This window comes from Lontra canadensis, unplaced genomic scaffold (assembly GCF_010015895.1).
Source record: "Lontra canadensis isolate GAN:19392208 unplaced genomic scaffold, GSC_riverotter_1.0 scaffold12, whole genome shotgun sequence".
Classification (NCBI taxonomy): Eukaryota; Metazoa; Chordata; class Mammalia; order Carnivora; family Mustelidae; genus Lontra; species Lontra canadensis.
The window spans coordinates 12,576,914-12,593,772 of NW_022631006.1; the positions used below are offsets into that span (position 1 = coordinate 12,576,914).

At 37.4% G+C, this 16,859-nt stretch overlaps 1 protein-coding gene across 3 annotated transcripts in view; it reads left to right on the top strand.

Moving 5' to 3' along the window:
* Positions 1 to 16,859, top strand: part of CEP152 (centrosomal protein 152) — a 95,104-nt gene that overhangs the window by 65,202 nt on the left and 13,043 nt on the right. For 2 of the 3 annotated variants that reach the window (XM_032856554.1, XM_032856555.1), the window contains exons 20-24: positions 2,501 to 3,151; positions 6,193 to 6,334; positions 10,174 to 10,341; positions 13,559 to 13,655; positions 14,615 to 14,718. In XM_032856554.1, coding sequence (XP_032712445.1) covers positions 2,501 to 3,151; positions 6,193 to 6,334; positions 10,174 to 10,341; positions 13,559 to 13,655; positions 14,615 to 14,718 — 1,162 coding nt within the window. The remainder of the gene's footprint in view (positions 1 to 2,500; positions 3,152 to 6,192; positions 6,335 to 10,173; positions 10,342 to 13,558; positions 13,656 to 14,614; positions 14,719 to 16,859) is intronic. The other variant, XM_032856556.1, reaches the window with a different exon arrangement.

A 16,859-nucleotide genomic window follows, 5' to 3' on the forward strand; every position in this document is an offset into this window, starting at 1 on the left:
TTAAGAGGAAGAGAAAAGGGAAATAATGTGATGACGTGCATGTGTTTCAGAGCTCTGAAGTCAAGAATTATAAAGTTGGGTAGAATATAGAAAATAAAGTAGTCAAGAGATCTTTCCTTAAGAACCAAAAGACTCGGATATATGTGAATGCAGACATGTAGAAATCAGAGGACGGTGTGTTAATTCTCAAACTTTAGCTGGCATGAGATCCCCCTGGAGGGTTTGTTAGAGCAGATTTCCTGGGCTTTTTTCCTAGAGATTCTGAAACGGTGGGCCTAAGAGAATCCTGAGAATTTGTGTGTCTAACAGACTCCTAGGTGATGTAACACTGCAAGTTTTTAGAGCCACTCAGGTGTAAGTAGCACTATTCTAAATAATTATTGAGCCACAAAACATAATGTTAGCGTCTTGTGGATCCTTCCTCCAAACCAAAGAAGGTGAGCAAGGGCCAGTTTCATAGCACAGGCTGGAGGGTTCCTATAAGGTTAGAGTGATCCTTCAAGATCTGTAAAAATTTAAAGCCAGTTTGTCCAGAGTCCAACTTTGACCAGAGTCAAGGTGGTTCAGTGGTTCCTAAACTTTAGCTGCACATTAGAAAAACTTGAAACAAAGCATCGTGAAGGCCCACGGTGGGTGTTGACGCAATGTGATTTCTGCCCAGTGCTCTGAATGTCAAAGTGAAGAGGATCTTTTAAAAAATACTGTTGCCAGGCTCCCATCCCCCAGGCTAAATGTTTTAATGGTACAGGGTGTGGCCTGGATATTAGGATTTTTAAAGGCTTTTCAGGTGATGTAATGTGCAGCAACTATCAGGAAACCCCTGAGTTGCTTAATGCTGTCAAATTTGCTTTGCACCACTTCATGTGATAGGATACACACTTTTGATGAGGTCAACAGGTCATCCAAATTCTGTGGGATCTTCCACCTCCACCAAGTCACCTGGTAATGATTTTCAGGTATCCACGGTGACAATCCTGTTTTCCCTAACAGCACTCTTTAAACATGTTTCACATCACTACTGAATTATCCGGCTGGTAGCAAAAGAATTTTGCTGTGCATTCTTTTGTAAAGCTCATCTTAGATGGCGGGTTCCCTTAGAAAATTTAAAATACAATTCAAAAATTTTGATTTATGTGCAACTCTTCAGGAATACATCGTTGAATAAAGGTGTATAACATGTTTAAGAATTTTTTAGTTGAAGATGTTTGCTAAGATTATATAATACCTGAAAATTTAGGAAATAACCCTATTTCAACAGCCAGAGCATACATATAGATAGTATTGATTACGAGCAATCACCACTGTCCAGGCCAAGCTTTTGGAAATGCTTGCTTTAACACATATGCTTTTGACATTTTTGAATTTATAAAAGAGACTCAAGGTCATTATCTGATCTGCACAATCTCATATTATATACAAAATAGATTAAGTGACTTTTCTAAGGCCATGCAGCCAAAAGTAAGAACGACATAACATTTATTAAGTCCTTATCTGCCAGGTTCTAGACTAAAGGCTTTAAATGGATTTTTTTCTTTGCCATTTATTCCTAACAAAATTCTATCAGGTAAGCATTGTAATGGTCCCCATTTTATAGTTGAGGACCCTAAGGCTCAAGGAAATTGAGGATGGGGCCCTTGATCCCATGGCTGGTCAGTTTCCTACGTAGTGTGTCCCCAGAGCCTGTCCTGTTAAGCACTGTGCTAGGCAGCTCTCGGCAGCCAGAGGTGGGTTTAGAGCCAAGCTTTGGTTTTTTGGTTCCCTAGGACTTCTTGGTTATGTACTACTACTGTCTGTGATCTGCTACTCTTCTTATTCTTTCAGAAAATTAGATTAATGAGTAAAATTACTTTTTCTGTCTGGTATTGTCGTTTAATGAACTCTGCTAACCACTGTGCTTCCGTTAAAATACAGTTATATTTGTCTGCAAGTTATGCAGGTATGTGCTATAGATTTCTTCATGAGGCTGCTTTTGCTTTATGTGAGAAGATATTTGCCATGGACATAGGTAAAATTTGAGGCTACATTTGTATAAGACTAATAGGAATTTTTTTCAGAAGTTAATTTTGGGTAATTGTATAATTACATATATTTGGGGTCAGTTTAAATTTCTAGTTCTCCTTCAAGAAACTGGTGTTTTTAAGATCGCATAAGACAAAAATATTAGGTCATTTAAAATGAAGGGGGGCACCTAGGTGGTTCAGTCGCTTAAGCGTCTGCCTTGGGCTTGGGTCATGATCCTGGGTCCTGGGATGGAGCTCCGCATTGGGGGGGGGGGGTCCCTGATCAGCGGGGAGTCTGCTTCTGCTTTTCCCTCTCTTCCTCCCCCTGCTCATTCTCTCTCAAATAAATAAATTAAGTCTTTAAAAAAAAATAAGGAAGGGATCTTTGGTTATAGTATATAGGTTTATTTTAGGAACAATGTGTTATCCCAAAAGTTACTGTAATTTTTTAATTAATGAGATCACAAAGAATTTTAAATGTGTATTGTTATGTCTTTTAGGTATCATTTGCTATTTCTGAAGCTAAAGAGAAATGGAAAAACGAGCTTGAAAATATGAAAAAAAGTGGAATACCTGGAAAAGAATTGGAAGAGAAGATTCATTCTCTCCAGAGGGAGCTTGAGTTAAAGAATGAGGAAGTCCCTGTGGTTGTCAGGGCTGAGCTGGCGAAGGCCCGGAGTGAATGGAACAAAGAAAAGCAAGAAGAAATCCACAAAATTCAAGAACAAAATGAACAAGATTACCGGCAATTTTTAGATGATCATCGAAATAAAATTAATGAGGTGCTTGCAGCAGCCAAAGAAGACTTTGTGAAACAGAAAACTGAACTACTTCTTCAGAAGGAGACAGAATTGCAAACATGTCTAGACCAGAGTCGTAGGGAATGGGCAGCGCAGGAAGCCAGGAGGATCCAACTGGAAATCTATCAGTATGAGGAAGACATCCTCACTGTACTTGAATTTCTCCTGAAGGACACCCAAAAGGAACATGTCAGTGATTCAGAGAACAAGCAACTCTTGGAACTCGTGTCAACTTGTTCTTCAAAATGGGTGTCTGCCCAATATTTTGAAAAACTAAAGGCCTGCATACAGAAAGCTTTTCGAGATCTCCTCTCCCTAGCTATCGAAAATGCCAACTCCGAGTGGGAAAAGGTATGTTCCTGATAAATGAAAAGCACTATTAATAAATATCAAAGATGATTGTAGAAGTTGAATATGGTCTTTTTTCCTTTCTTCATTTTACAGTTTAGTAGACATGAAACTTGAGTTTTTAGCAGTGGCTTAACAACTTTTTGTAGTGAATCCAGAGGATTTCATTTCTTTTTGCCAAAAAGCTTTGCTTCTTCGTGGTGCCACAAATATGAGGCAGAGCTTTTAGGCTGTAGACCTCTTTTTCCTAAAAAATATATGCTGTTCTTTGTAAGGGCCTGAGCTTTGAGAAACTGAATTAACTCTCATTCCTATTTTTGTTTCTTGGGCATGACCACTTCAAGAAATATGCATCATATTAAACTAGGGTTTCTTAAGAGCGTCTAAAGAGTTTGGAAGCCTATTTCTTGCCCTCAAGGAATTTATGTCACAAAGGCAAAAAAATGCCAACCGAGTACAAAAAATGTTGTAGAACAAGCAGTTAGAAGTATGGCTCACTCATACAAAACTCTGAAGCCCAGTTTTGTTGCTCTACTATATCTGTGCATGTAGAATGAGTTAATGATATTCTTTTAGTTGTCTAAGTAGTCTCTGATAACTAGCTTTTAGTTTTGGTGAAAGATCTGATGATTAAAGGAGATATGCATGAAAAGTCTAGAATGATATGTAGCCAATTTCAACATTTGGAATTAGAGGTAGAAAAAAATGCCGATACTATAAGTTTTGAGAACAGACCTAAGAGTTAAGTTTCATTAAGATACCATGATTAATGATTTTCAAGGCAGGATTGAACATTTGATAGTAATACTTACTGGAAAGTTACAAGCTGGGAAAAAAAATCCGAGTTCCAGTCCTACACTTGAGGATAACTACTCTGTTACCTGCGTAACTGGTAACTGCCAGTGTAATCACCTGTGTAACTACCTGCGTAACTGCTTATCTGAAAAAGAAAGTATAAATCTCTGGTCTAATTCCTTGGGTTTTGTAGGGTATAAATGACACGGCTTGGACTTTCTGCCTCTTGTGTTTGAGATAGTACAGAATTTTATCCCCAAAAGTTACCTGAAAGATCAGTTTACTCCATCCCAGTTCACCCCAGTTGATACTATTATTCTGATTTCGCAGAGATGTGAAAGCAACCAGTTAAGAGTTGTTTTCAATGTAAAAATAACTAGGCAAGATCACTTCCCATGAATAATACTTGTAATACTTAATTGAAAATTTTGGAAAAATAACTAAGAATTACTTAGAGCGAGTGTTAAGGGTGAGTAGAGATGGGAAAATCTTGTTACATGCTTTCTCGTTTACTTTCCTGAAAAGGCAATCTCTGCTACAAAGATCAGGAAAATATAACACCTTTCTTCTATCAATATACACTCAATTCTGGGGTCTCTGTATAGGGTTTCTGATTGTGCTAGCAGTGTTAAGATCATTTGGATGACTTAATGTTGCTCACATGCCTGTGGAGACAGAATCATGTAATTTGGTTAAGAACTTAGACTTTTGTGGCTTTTGTTGGGTGGGATCAGATTCTATTCCTGAAAAAAAGGGGGCTTTGAAATGCCTCCTCTGGCATTTGTCATAGAAGAATACTTGATTGTCTGCTGTTCGAGATCTATCCCAGCTCAGGACCTTAAGGTAAAGCAATGATTGTAACCAGTGATTGTAAGTTTGCAGTATAAGTGCTATTAATATGAAGAAATATGAATCATAGTTTATTAAATTTGTCATTTTTAGAACTGTTTGTGAAAATTAAACCAGGAAAAAATAATCAGTACATATAAAAAAACAAGTCCTTGTTTAAAATAACTTAGATGATCAAAAGTTTTTTAAAATGGACAGGATGCAGTCAGTTAAAAAATGAAGTTTCCAAGAAAATTAATGCCTTATTGGAGTACATTAATACAACTGGCCATGATGGGGGAAAAAAAAAAAAAAACGAAAAAAGCAAAAATATCAATTGGAACAGAATTTTCGAACAAATTTAAGGATGCTTGTTGTGTCTTTCCTTACCAACAATATCAAGTTAAAACTAAGACAAGAAAGTTGCTGCTTCTGCTATTTTTGTCATCTTGGCTTTTCTCCATTTTTAAGTAAAATCTGGAAACATTGGCTACCTTACTGTTAAACTTTCATTACTCCTTTTGGCCTCTGCCTCATATCCCCTTGATTGCCTAGAGTTTGCATTTTCTATGTAACTGCTGACATCTGCTTCTGATGCACATTGTAAGTAGGTTTTCCAACAGCCGGTTAAATGGGTTTCTTATAATCAAAACCAAGGCTTCTAGAATCAAGCTGATATGTCAGTTTTAAGTAATTAAACAAGGTAGCTTTTTCAAGATCACCTGTTCTGTTCCTTTGGGATTTAGTAGTCATCTAGAATCTGAAAACACTGCCTTAAAACAATGTTTCACCATTAATGGTTTTAGTAGCTGTATTGCCATGACAGGGACTAGAACACCAAAAGTGTTCAATAAATGTTAGTGAAGAAATAGTTTTGTGCAAAATGTTTAGGTTAGCTTCAGTTTCTCTAACTTTGGAATTCAACAGAACTTCCTTCTAAGTTGACAGTAAATATTAAAGTATTTAGAAATGTAACATACTATATAAATGAAACTTTAAATTTGTGGGAGACAAAAGTTTGATATAGTTTGAGTTTGACCTCTGCTGCAGTGAAAATATTCTAGATTTCTTTTTTTTTTTTAATATTCTAGATTTCTAAGAACAATTGTGATTTGACCACATAAACCATTAAAATATCTTAAATTCGTATATATGTGTGCAAACTGTATCTCCTATCTGTCTCATAGTTGGCCCACCAGACTTCTGTCAGATAATGTTCTAATTTGAAAATTATGGTCATGGTAGACTAGTTCATAGTAATGACAGTATTCCTGAAACACCCTAACAAAAATACTGGTGATGGTTTAAGCAAGATTTTTTTCAGGCAGTGTTTTCTTTTTATGTTTTTAATATGAGCATTTTAAATAGAGAATTGTGTAAAGATTTTTACATGCATTAACTGTGAAGATACTCTCTTTCAGAGAAATATGGCCAAGATCTCTAAGGATCCTGCCACAGAGGTCACTGGTAGAGGAGACCCCAGAGTCCTGGCAGTCCTTCCTGCATCTACTTTTGGATGCTGTGCTCAGGCCGTGGCCTTGCAAAAAACAGAAGCAGAAGCTGGTAATGGGGATTTTATTCCTACTGGTCTTTGTTACATTCATACAGTTGCAGAGGGTTGCTTTGAGGGTAAAAGGAAGTCAAAGATGCATGCAGCTTTTATGAGTGAACAAGTGGTAGGTAATATTACTCCTACCTAATCTGTGTCTTCTCCCTGGATTTCATTTTGCATTTAGGAGACGGGGATGCTTTAGACCCTCTTAATTCTATTTTTTTCATGGTCTTCCTGCCATTCATAAGTAGTTCTTATTATAAGGAGAAGAATGAGAATTTTAATAGAACAGTCATGTTTTTATTCCCTGGCTTTATTGGGAAATCGTGGGTTTCATATAAAAGAATTGCCAAATAACTGGGACCTTTTTGTTCACATTATTGAAGCTTATTTCAACCATTTTTTAATGGAAATCTTTCTGAAGAGGTATTTCCTGGTTTGTGAGTTTCTTGAGAGCTGGAGCAGTGTTTCATCTTTTCCTCGCCAATACACGAGTGACTGTGTCCTTGAATACTTGGTAAATTAATAGCTTAATGTTTCCATAATGACTTACAGTTGTCATTATGAAAAAGAATTACTGTATTGTCCTGAAGCTCCTTGGCATACTCAGACCTCACTGAGGAATATTGATTGGGCTTATGTTGCCTAATCACTGAGAATTCTCATCTAGGAACTGCCATAGCCTTTATTAGTGCTACTCCTTTTCAAAATACAGATCTCTCACAGATCGCTTCTGCCCTCCACAAACACACACGTACCCACTCTTTCTGTTTGTTACCTGCTGCCTCTATTGCAACCTGGAAAAGAACTGTGAATTTCCAGAATAACTCCTGTGTGCCAGGCTAATAACCTTAGTTGCCGCCGTTTCTAATTTCGTAAGTAATGTTATCAGAACTTTCGAGAGCCTCTGCCTTCCCTAAGAAGTAGGTTGACCGTTATTTTCCTGACCATCCATAAGCCCTTTTTCCTAACTCCTAGATTCTGAGTAGCTGAGAGGATCTTATTGTTCATTAGGTATATGGGAATACTACCTTAATTTGTATTTTGTTTCTTACTTTTCAGTGTCATTGTAGATCTGGTTTTTTTTTTTTTTTTTTTTGTAATTTATGAAATGGGTAGCAACAAGTTTTACATATTATTTGGCTTTGGGAAGCCCTATCAATATGAAAGGAATTTGTTTTTACTTAAGACAAAACAAACAACAAAAAAATTTTTCTTTCTTTAGTCTTTTTTCCCTAAAACCAAACACATTAACCAATTCATTAGAAAAGACTAAATAATCCAAAATATTTATTAAGTGCTCTAGTCCTTTATAATATTACCACCAGAGAGTACCATTGTTAACCATTTGATTATAGTCTCCTAATATCTTATCATTTTTTAAAGTAAGTTAGATGTTATGAAATACTTGGTACATGCAAAGAAAATATGTGATGGACATGTAAGTTTGGAAGCCTACCAACCAGGAGCCCATTCTTTGACTTAAGAACTAGAGCGTCACCAGTACTGTTGAAGACCCCTCTGTGTTTGACCACAGTTCCATCCCTGTAACTTCCTTACAATCCAGGGTAACAAATGTTCTGATTTTTAAAAACTATTCTCTTGATTTTCTTTGTATTTTGACCAAATACAGGTATCCTGCAAAAGCTATTGTTTTGTCTTCTAACATTTTAAAAATGATTTAATATTCATTGTAGTCTTTGTAACCTGCTTTTCCCCACTTACCAGCCAGCTTCTGGTATTTGTCTATGTTAACACATGTAGTTCTAGTTGCTGTGTACTAGTCCATTCCATGAATATACTATAGTTTAGTCTCTTGTTAGTGGGCATTTGCCTGGTTTCTAGTTTTACCACAGTATCTTAAATGAAAAATATAAATGGCTGTGTATGATACCAGTGTGATGCTTCATTAATTCTTTGATGCTCATGGACATAAATGGCACCATTCAAAGGAAACTAAAGTCAGGAAAGAGCTAAGAATAATTTTGCTGAACCAATGATTTTACATTAAGTTTTTGGGTATGGGCTTTTGATCTATGCCAGTTTGTGTTCCTACTTTATTATATCAATTATGTTAATAGTAATAATCTATTTTTGCATATAATTTAAATTTTACAAATTCTGTATATTACTAATAGCAATAGCTGTTACATACTGTATGCTATTCTCTGCCAGGTACTGTGCCACACAACTTTTATGCATTTGTACCTCTTGATAGTTTTAAATATTTTTTTTCATTTGGAGACAATTTTAAACTTACAGAAAAGTTACAAAAGTAAAAATAGTTACAAGTAGCACTCATCTATCCTTTACCTAGACACATTTGTTAATAATGTTGTATACAATTTTATGTTTTTCTGTGCTTATGTGTATGTGAACATTTCATTTCCTCTCCTGAACCATTTGAGGATGTTATATTCATTGTGCCCTTTTAACCCTAAATACTTCAGTGTGTATTTTCAAAAAATAGGAATTTTTTTCTTTTATACCTTAGTATAGTAAATTAAGCATTTGATAAATATTGTATCGACCTGTTTGGATTCTAATTTTGTCAACTGATGCAATAATGTCTTTCATTATTTTTCCCCCTGCAGTACAGGAATCTGTCCAGGGTCAGGTACTACCTTTAGATGTCGTCTTTCTTTAGTCTCCTTTAGTCTAGAATATTTCCACAGTCTCTTTTTGACTTTTATGACATTGACGTTTTTGAAAGACTTATTCCCCACTGCCCCACCCCCACCTCCGGCTTTTGGAAGAACTTTCCTCATTTTGAGTTTGTCTGATGTTTCTTCACAGTTAGATTCAAGCTGTGTTTCCTTGCCTGGAACGCTGCATGGGTGATGTCTTATCACATGCGGAGGTGCACAGTGCCCATTTGTCTTACTGGTGACGTTCATTTGAACACCTGGTCACAGTGTGGTCCATTTTCTTAAATGGGTTCCTCCCACCTCACAACTAATAAGTAATCTGTGGGGAGACACTTCTAAGACCATGAAAATGTCCTTCTTATTAAATATTTCCCTTCTTTTTAGCAATCATTGATGATGCTTGTCTGATTCAGTCTTCACTGTGGTGGTTGCAATATTACAATTTTTCTGGCTCTAGACTTCCCTCCACTTTTACTAGTTGGCACTTGAAATGTTGCTATAATCGTGAACCCTCCTCTTAGTTTGTGTACTTATTTATTGGTCTGTCTTTTTGTTTATTTATCAATGTGTCCATCAGTTCATCTACCTACTTACCTATCAACTTCACCTACTTACCTATCTATCCATCTATCTCATTATTGGTATGGCTCATGGATTTTTTTTGAATATTTTATACTTCAGTAGTATACTTAATGTTCAGATTGCCCCATATTCAGCTACTGGAGCCCTTTCAAACTGGCTCCTTTTTCCTTGTGACATTCCTGTATTTTTCAGGAATTTCTTTCTGGCATTCATCTTGTATATACCCCTGTCCCAGTACTGGAGCTAGGCGTTTCTTGAAGATTCGTGGTTCCTTTTAGTGAGGAATGGTATTCAATACCAAGAGCTGAACATTGTTTCCTAGCAATTTTTAAAATAGATGGTATTATTTAATTTTACATGTTAAAAAATGAGGTCTCACATTACATAGTATGCTCTGAGCCACACTGCCAATAAATAGTATAAAGAAGATCTAAACCCAGGTCTCTCTCTTAAGCATCGCATTCTTTTCAGTTGCACTGTTGCCTTTCTTTAGTCTTGTCCCCTGGTTTCCTTCCTTCTTTCGTTCCTTAGTTCCTTTGTTAGTTCCTTTATTCCTTCCCTTCTTTTTTAGTTCTTAATCTAAACTGATATAAAAGTTTGCTGTCATTTAATTTTTGCAGATAAGAAAAAGATCCTTGAAACTAAAGATTCATGCTGTGGACACTGCTTCCAAGAACTTGAAAAGGCAAAGCAGGAATGTCAAGATCTGAAAAGAAAACTGGAGAAATGCTGTAGGCATCTTCAGCATTTAGAAAGGAAGCACAAAGCTGTAGTGGAAAAAATTGGAGGTTAGCATTTAAAGTAGCACTACTACTGGTATAAATCTCCTTGATCCTTGAAATGTTCAAATGTGACATTTTAGTTAATGTAGGCCCCGATTCTCTTTGAGGATTAATGTAAACTAATTTGGACCTTGTTTTTACTGACCAAATTATTATCCTGAACTACAAAGAGGAAAACTGGAGCTCTAATTAAAAGGTCACATTCCTTTCTTCCTTTTTGGATTGAATAGATATTGAGTCCAGTATGTGTCAGGCAGTGTTCTAGGCCCTTCACAGCAGTGAAGACATCTGATGGAATTCCAGTTCTGCTGTAGATGCACAAGACTCTTGTTTCCTTCCTTCAAGAAGCTTATCATCAAGTGAGGAGACTGAAAAACTGTCTAATAAATAATTGCAGGGCCGAGTGCTCCTGGCGGTATGCTTGTGTAAACTTGGCAGAAAGGATGTGAGTGAACTCTTCCTCCTATTTGAGTTAAGGAGGGCTTGGCTAGGCCTGGAAAGATGAAGGCGTTTGCCAATGAGCACAGCATTCTAGGCAGAGGGGAAAGATGTGCACAAAGACCTATGGGCCTGGTCTGACCTCCTTCTAGTCCATTCTTCACAGTGCTCTCAGGGAGATTATCTGGAAGGGATAGCTTCCAGTATCTCCTCTAGCCCTTCTGCACCAGGGAAGCTACTGAGCTGCTTTACTAGTCACTTCTCTCCTGTGCTCTCCTGTGCTCTCCTGTGTGCATTTGAAGTAGTACTCAGATTGCTGAGTGGGGCAGGAATTGTACTGCTGGACCTTGCATACAGTGTTGTCACACTATCCTACACCTTATCCTTTCATTCTCATTTGGCCTAACTCTTCCTCATCCTTTAAGGTTCAGCTGAGAAAGATGCCTTATCTGCAGAGCCCTTCTTGATTTTCCCATCTGGGTTATTCGGGCTACTTCTGTGTGGCCCCATAGCACTCTGGGATCCTACTCTCTTACCATTCTGAATTTAATTTTTTTGGTTACTTGCCTGATACCCTTTCCAACCTATGCATTCCCTGAGAAAAAGGAATATGTTGTATCTTGTTCATCATTATAGTCATGATGCCCATTACATGCCTGGCGATAATAGACAATAAATGTTTGAATGAATGAGGATTGAATGCAAGGGTCGCAAATAATTGTGTGATCCAGAAAAAAACCAGACGGATAGGTTCACTTTTTTTTCCTACAGTTTAACTTGATTGCTTGCCTGGACACCAGTCACCTCCTTCCCTTTTCTGCTTCTAATCTTGCCCCTACAAGCCATTCCCCATCAGGCAGCTCCAGTGACCTTTTAAAAAAGTAAATCGGATCATGGCACTCTCTTGTTTAAAGTCCTGTGGCTTAGCTGGTCCTCAGTAGGAAATACACACACTTTATTTAACATCATCAAAGAAGCCTTTCATGATTCGGCCTCTGCCAGGCCCTTCGCCGTGTCTTGCCCCATCCCATTTATTCTCTCATTGGGCCAAATCATGGATTTCCGTCTCTTTTCTCTTGTCTGTTTTCATCTCCACTTACCAAAAACATGCCTTCTCACCCTGATTGCATTGCCTGGCTAACTCCCACTCCTCCCTCCCCAGTGCATGGCTTCCTCAGGAAGGCTTTCCTGACCACCCCAGACTTGGTTAGCTTCTTGTCTTAGACATTACCTGCAGCTCCAATGATTTTTCTTACATTATATCATGCTTGTAATTAATTTTTGTCTGTATTGTCCTTTGGAGTGTTGCTTTGATTAGATGACAAGGATCAAGTCCTGGCCTGGCACTTAGTACACTCGGGAAATAATGTTGGCTTAGAGGAGCCACCTGCTTCACTCCCCCCCACCACTTACCAAGTCTGTTAGAGACAGATAATCCTTACTTTAAGACAAGACAGGATTTTAAGAACTTTGAGATAAAAATTTTAACAACTGTAATTCTCATGGTGTTGGCTTAGCTCTTTGATAGAGGCCAGAAGAGTAAATGAGCTATTTGTAGCTCTTGAAGAATTTGATGGAAATCAAGAATATGTGTTTTACATAATAAAATGACAAAGGCAGCTGGATAAGAGTATTTGTAAATCGTATGCAGCACCATACATTGTAATCATAGTTATTCTGCACAGTGCTTTTTGAAGCTGTTTTATGTAATCCAGAGACTTAGAAATAATCCAAGAAGTTGGGACCTAGCTCAAAACAATGGGCTGATAAAACGGGTCAGGGTCAGAATTAAGTCATCTGATAGTTTGATTTCAGTGTTTGTCTTAATGTACATCCCTTAGTTGATAATATTTTTGCTATTATGGTTGCTCTTTTCTTAAATTCCATTTTCTTCTGGTAGCATTTATTGAAAAGTGGTAGAGTAAGAGTGAGTGATTTAAAAATATACAAGTTATATCAATCACTAGGAGGAGTAGAATGGTTTATTACCCAACTTACAGAGTATGTTGAGAGAGTGGCATGGTAGGAAACATGATGTATCCTGTTCATATTTATTAAACCCTGGTATTGCCAAACTTTGTGTAAGGTGCTGTGCACTTAGGATTTTATTTCTATTATCTTAAAGGTAAGTAATACTATTGCCATTTAACATATGAAAAAACTCAGGTTCAGAAAGCATAAGTAGCATAAGTGATTTGCCTAAGTTGATTTAACTGGTAAAGATGCAGAGCTAAGATTTAAACCTATGTCTCTCTCACTCTGAAATTCATGCTTTATCCTCCATTCCATATGAGATCCATTGGTCTCCTCATCCTCTTTTTAGAAGTTCAAAGAATTGAAAATCTTACTTAATTGTGAAAGTGGTACCTACTTAATATTACTTTTCTTTTTATTTTGTATAGCAGTGCTTGTTCAATGATTGTATATATGAGCATATATATGAGCATAGATCCAGGAGCAAGATGAAAGTAGAAGACCCAGTATGTTTCAACAGAGCTTCAGTCTAGCTGGGAAACAAAATAGATGCCTATCAAACAGTTGGAGACCTATTACAGGGCAGTATGTAACCCATAGCAGGATGTGGATATAACACAGATTTTAAGTGCTAAGAAACTGGAACAGGGACTGGTCAGATGAGGACTTATCAGGAAATGAATGACACAGGGTGCAACTGCCAGTTCCACAATCTCCTCTATAAACATTTGCACTGGGAATTTCAGGGAGAGGAAGACTGAGGGGAAAAAAAGATCGACTGACCAATATACCATTAATTTTCTTTTTTTAGAAGAGAATAGTAAAGTTGTTGAAGAATTACTAGAAGAAAACAATGACATGAAGAGTAAATTGGATGAACTTAAAACACTTCATAAAATACCACCAAGGTAGACTTTTACTATTTTATTTTATTTTTATTTATTTATTTTATTATTTTTATTTTTTTAAGATTTTATTGTCAGAGAGACAGAGGCAGGCAGAGGGAGAAGCAGGCTCACTGCTGAACAAGGAGCCCAATACGGGACTTGATCCCAGGAGCCTGGGATCAGGAGCTGAAGGCAGATGCTTAACCAACTGAGCCACCCAGGTGCCCCTTATTTTTATTTTTGAATTTATTTTTGTTTATTTTTTTGAGAGAGAGAGAACATTTGTGAGTAGGGGGAAGAGGAGGGAGAGAGAATTTTAAGCAGGCTCCACACCCAGCACAGAGCCCACTCAGGGCCTGATGTCACAACCCCGAGATCATGACCTGAGCCAAAATCAAGAGTTTAGTTAGTTAACCAGCTGAGCCACCAGGTGCCCAACTTTTACTATTTTAAAGAAACTTTATTTCTAAGTATTTTTTTTACTTTGTAATACTGTTTAAATTAATAATAGTCATACCAAGAGTATAAAACTTGTTATTGTTATGTGGCAAGAAGTATAAAAAAAAAAAAACTACCAAAACTTTATATCTAGTAGGTACCCTCTGTTAACCTCTTGTTTTTTATCATTTAAGCCCCTTTATACTCATATGTGCATGTTTTTAAAACTGAGATTGTCATGTAAGCTATTTTGTAAGCTTTTATTAATATGATGGTATAAGATAAACATTTCCATATCATTAAATATTCTCCTATAATGTGCTTTTTAGTAGCTGCATATATTTTCATTATGTGGATTTATCATTTATTTAAGTAACCCTAACATTTGTTTTTATTTTTTTTCCTATTTTAAATAACAATATAATAAAGATCCTGATATATAATTTTTTTTTGCACATCTCAGTGAGATATTACTGGAATATATAGATAGCTAGATATTTTTACTTAACAATCTCTGTATGTAATGTTTTGTTCATTTTTAGGTCGTTGTCAGAAGGGGCCATTGAAAATGCTTGCCTGCTGTGCAATGGGAGGGCCTTGGAAGAACTTCGTGGACAGTACATTAAAGCTGTGAAAAAAATTAAGCGTAAGTCCTTGAGGGGAGTCCAAAGATTTTAAGGTGGTTTGAGCCTTTTTTATTACTAGCACTAGTAATTTGGAGTAATTTTCCAAACTATCTTGTTCTGAGATCTTATCTACTTTTAAGAAATTAGTGGCACCTTTTCTAAATTATGCAGCAATGCATCATTTTGCCTAATATCTTTTGGAAGTGACATGAGGGTAGAGTTATTTTTTGTTGTTAATTTTCTTGTTTCTTTTTTGGGTACTAATGTTAAACTAAAAATTTCAGAATCTTAAAACTTAAATAACTAAAACAAAATGTGATAGGAGTTTTAAATTAGCAAGTATTACTTTCTACCATAAGCTTTTCTTTTCTTTTCTTTTAATATTTTACTTATTTGTCAGAGAAAGAGAGCACAACCAGAGGGAGAGCAGCAGGTAGGGGGAGAAGCAGACTACCTGCTTAACAAGGAGCCCGATCTGGGGACTCAATCCCAGGACCTTATGATCATGACCTGACCTGAAGGCAGACACTTAACTTACTGAGCCACCCAGGAGTCCCTCTACCATAAGCTATTAAAAACCATAGGAAATAGATCTAGCTAGGCATTATTCTGTTCTTTCCCATTATTTCGATCATGGATTAAGACATACATGTAAATTTATCAGGTCCTTTGCATTAAAAGGTGATGTAGCATACCATGCAGAGGATTACTCTGGTTTATGTTTTCTCATAGGATATCTCCTGTTTTTTAATTACAATATTGCTTAGATTATATGTATGTCCCAGAACAATAACCAGTGTTGATACAGGAGAAATGTACATTTACCTCTTAAAATCGCTTTTATTTTTGACAAAATGAGTGGGAAAGGTCATAAGTTCCAAATGTGTTAGATCATCATAGTCTTGTGTAGATGTTTTGAAAATCCCACTCAGTATCAATAAAGACACTTTACTTCTCAGTTGTTGCTGGTGCCAATAGAGTACATATTACTACAAAATAAAGCAACTTTTTGTTAAGAATCATATCAGTTTGGGGGGGGGGGAGTCAAGATGGTGGAGAAGTAGCAGGCTGAGACTACTTCAGGTTGCGGGAGATCAGCTAGATAGCTTATCTAAAGATTGCAAACACCTACAAATCCAACGGGAGATCGAAGAGAAGAAGAACAGCAATTCTAGAAACAGAAAATCAACCACTTTCTGAAAGGTAGGACTGGCGGAGAAGTGAATCCAAAGCGACGGGAAGATAGACCCCGGGGGGAGGGGCCGGCTCCCGGCAAGCGGCGGAGCAACGGAGCACAAAATCGGGACTTTTAAAAGTCTGTTCCGCTGAGGGACATCGCTCCAGAGGCTTAACCGGGGTGAAGCCCACGCGGGGTCAGCGTGGCCTCAGGTCCCGCAGGGTCACAGAAGGATCGGAGGTGTCTGAGTGTCGCAGAGCTTACAGGTATTAGAACGGGGAAGCCGGCTACAGAGACAGAGCCGAGGAGTGAGCTCTAAGCTTGGGGTTACCTTGAACCGCTCGCAGGCTCGGTCAGCTCGGTGCAGCTGGAGGCCAGGGTGATGGGAGTAACTGGGCGTTGTTCTCTGAGGGCGCACTGAGGAGTGGGGCCCCCGGCTCTCGACTCCTCTGGGCCAGAGACTGGGAGGCCGCCATTTTCATTCCCGTCCTCTGGAACTCTATGGAAAGCGCTCAGGGAACAAAAGCTCCCGAAAGCAAACCCGAGCGGATTACTCAGCCCGGCCGCTGGTAAGGGCAGTGCAACTCCGCCTGGGGCAAAGACACTTGAGAATCACTACAACAGGCCCCTCCCCCAGAAGAACACAAGAAATCCAGTCAGGACCAAGTTCACCCACCAAGGAGTGAAGTTTCAATACCAAGGAGAGCAGCGGAATTCCAGAGGAGGAGAAAGTAAAGCACGGAACTCATGGCTTTCTCCCCATGATTCTTTAGCCTTGCAGTTAATTTAATTTTTTTTTTCTTTTTCAATTTTTTTCCCTTCTGCTAAATTTTTTTAACTTTTACCCTTTTTTAACGTTTTTAACTAGTTTATCTAATATATATATATATATATTTTTATATTTTTTCTTTATTTTCTTTTTTTAATTGTTTTTCTTTCTTTCTTTTTTTTTTTTTTTTTTTTTTTTTTTTTTTTTTTTTTTTT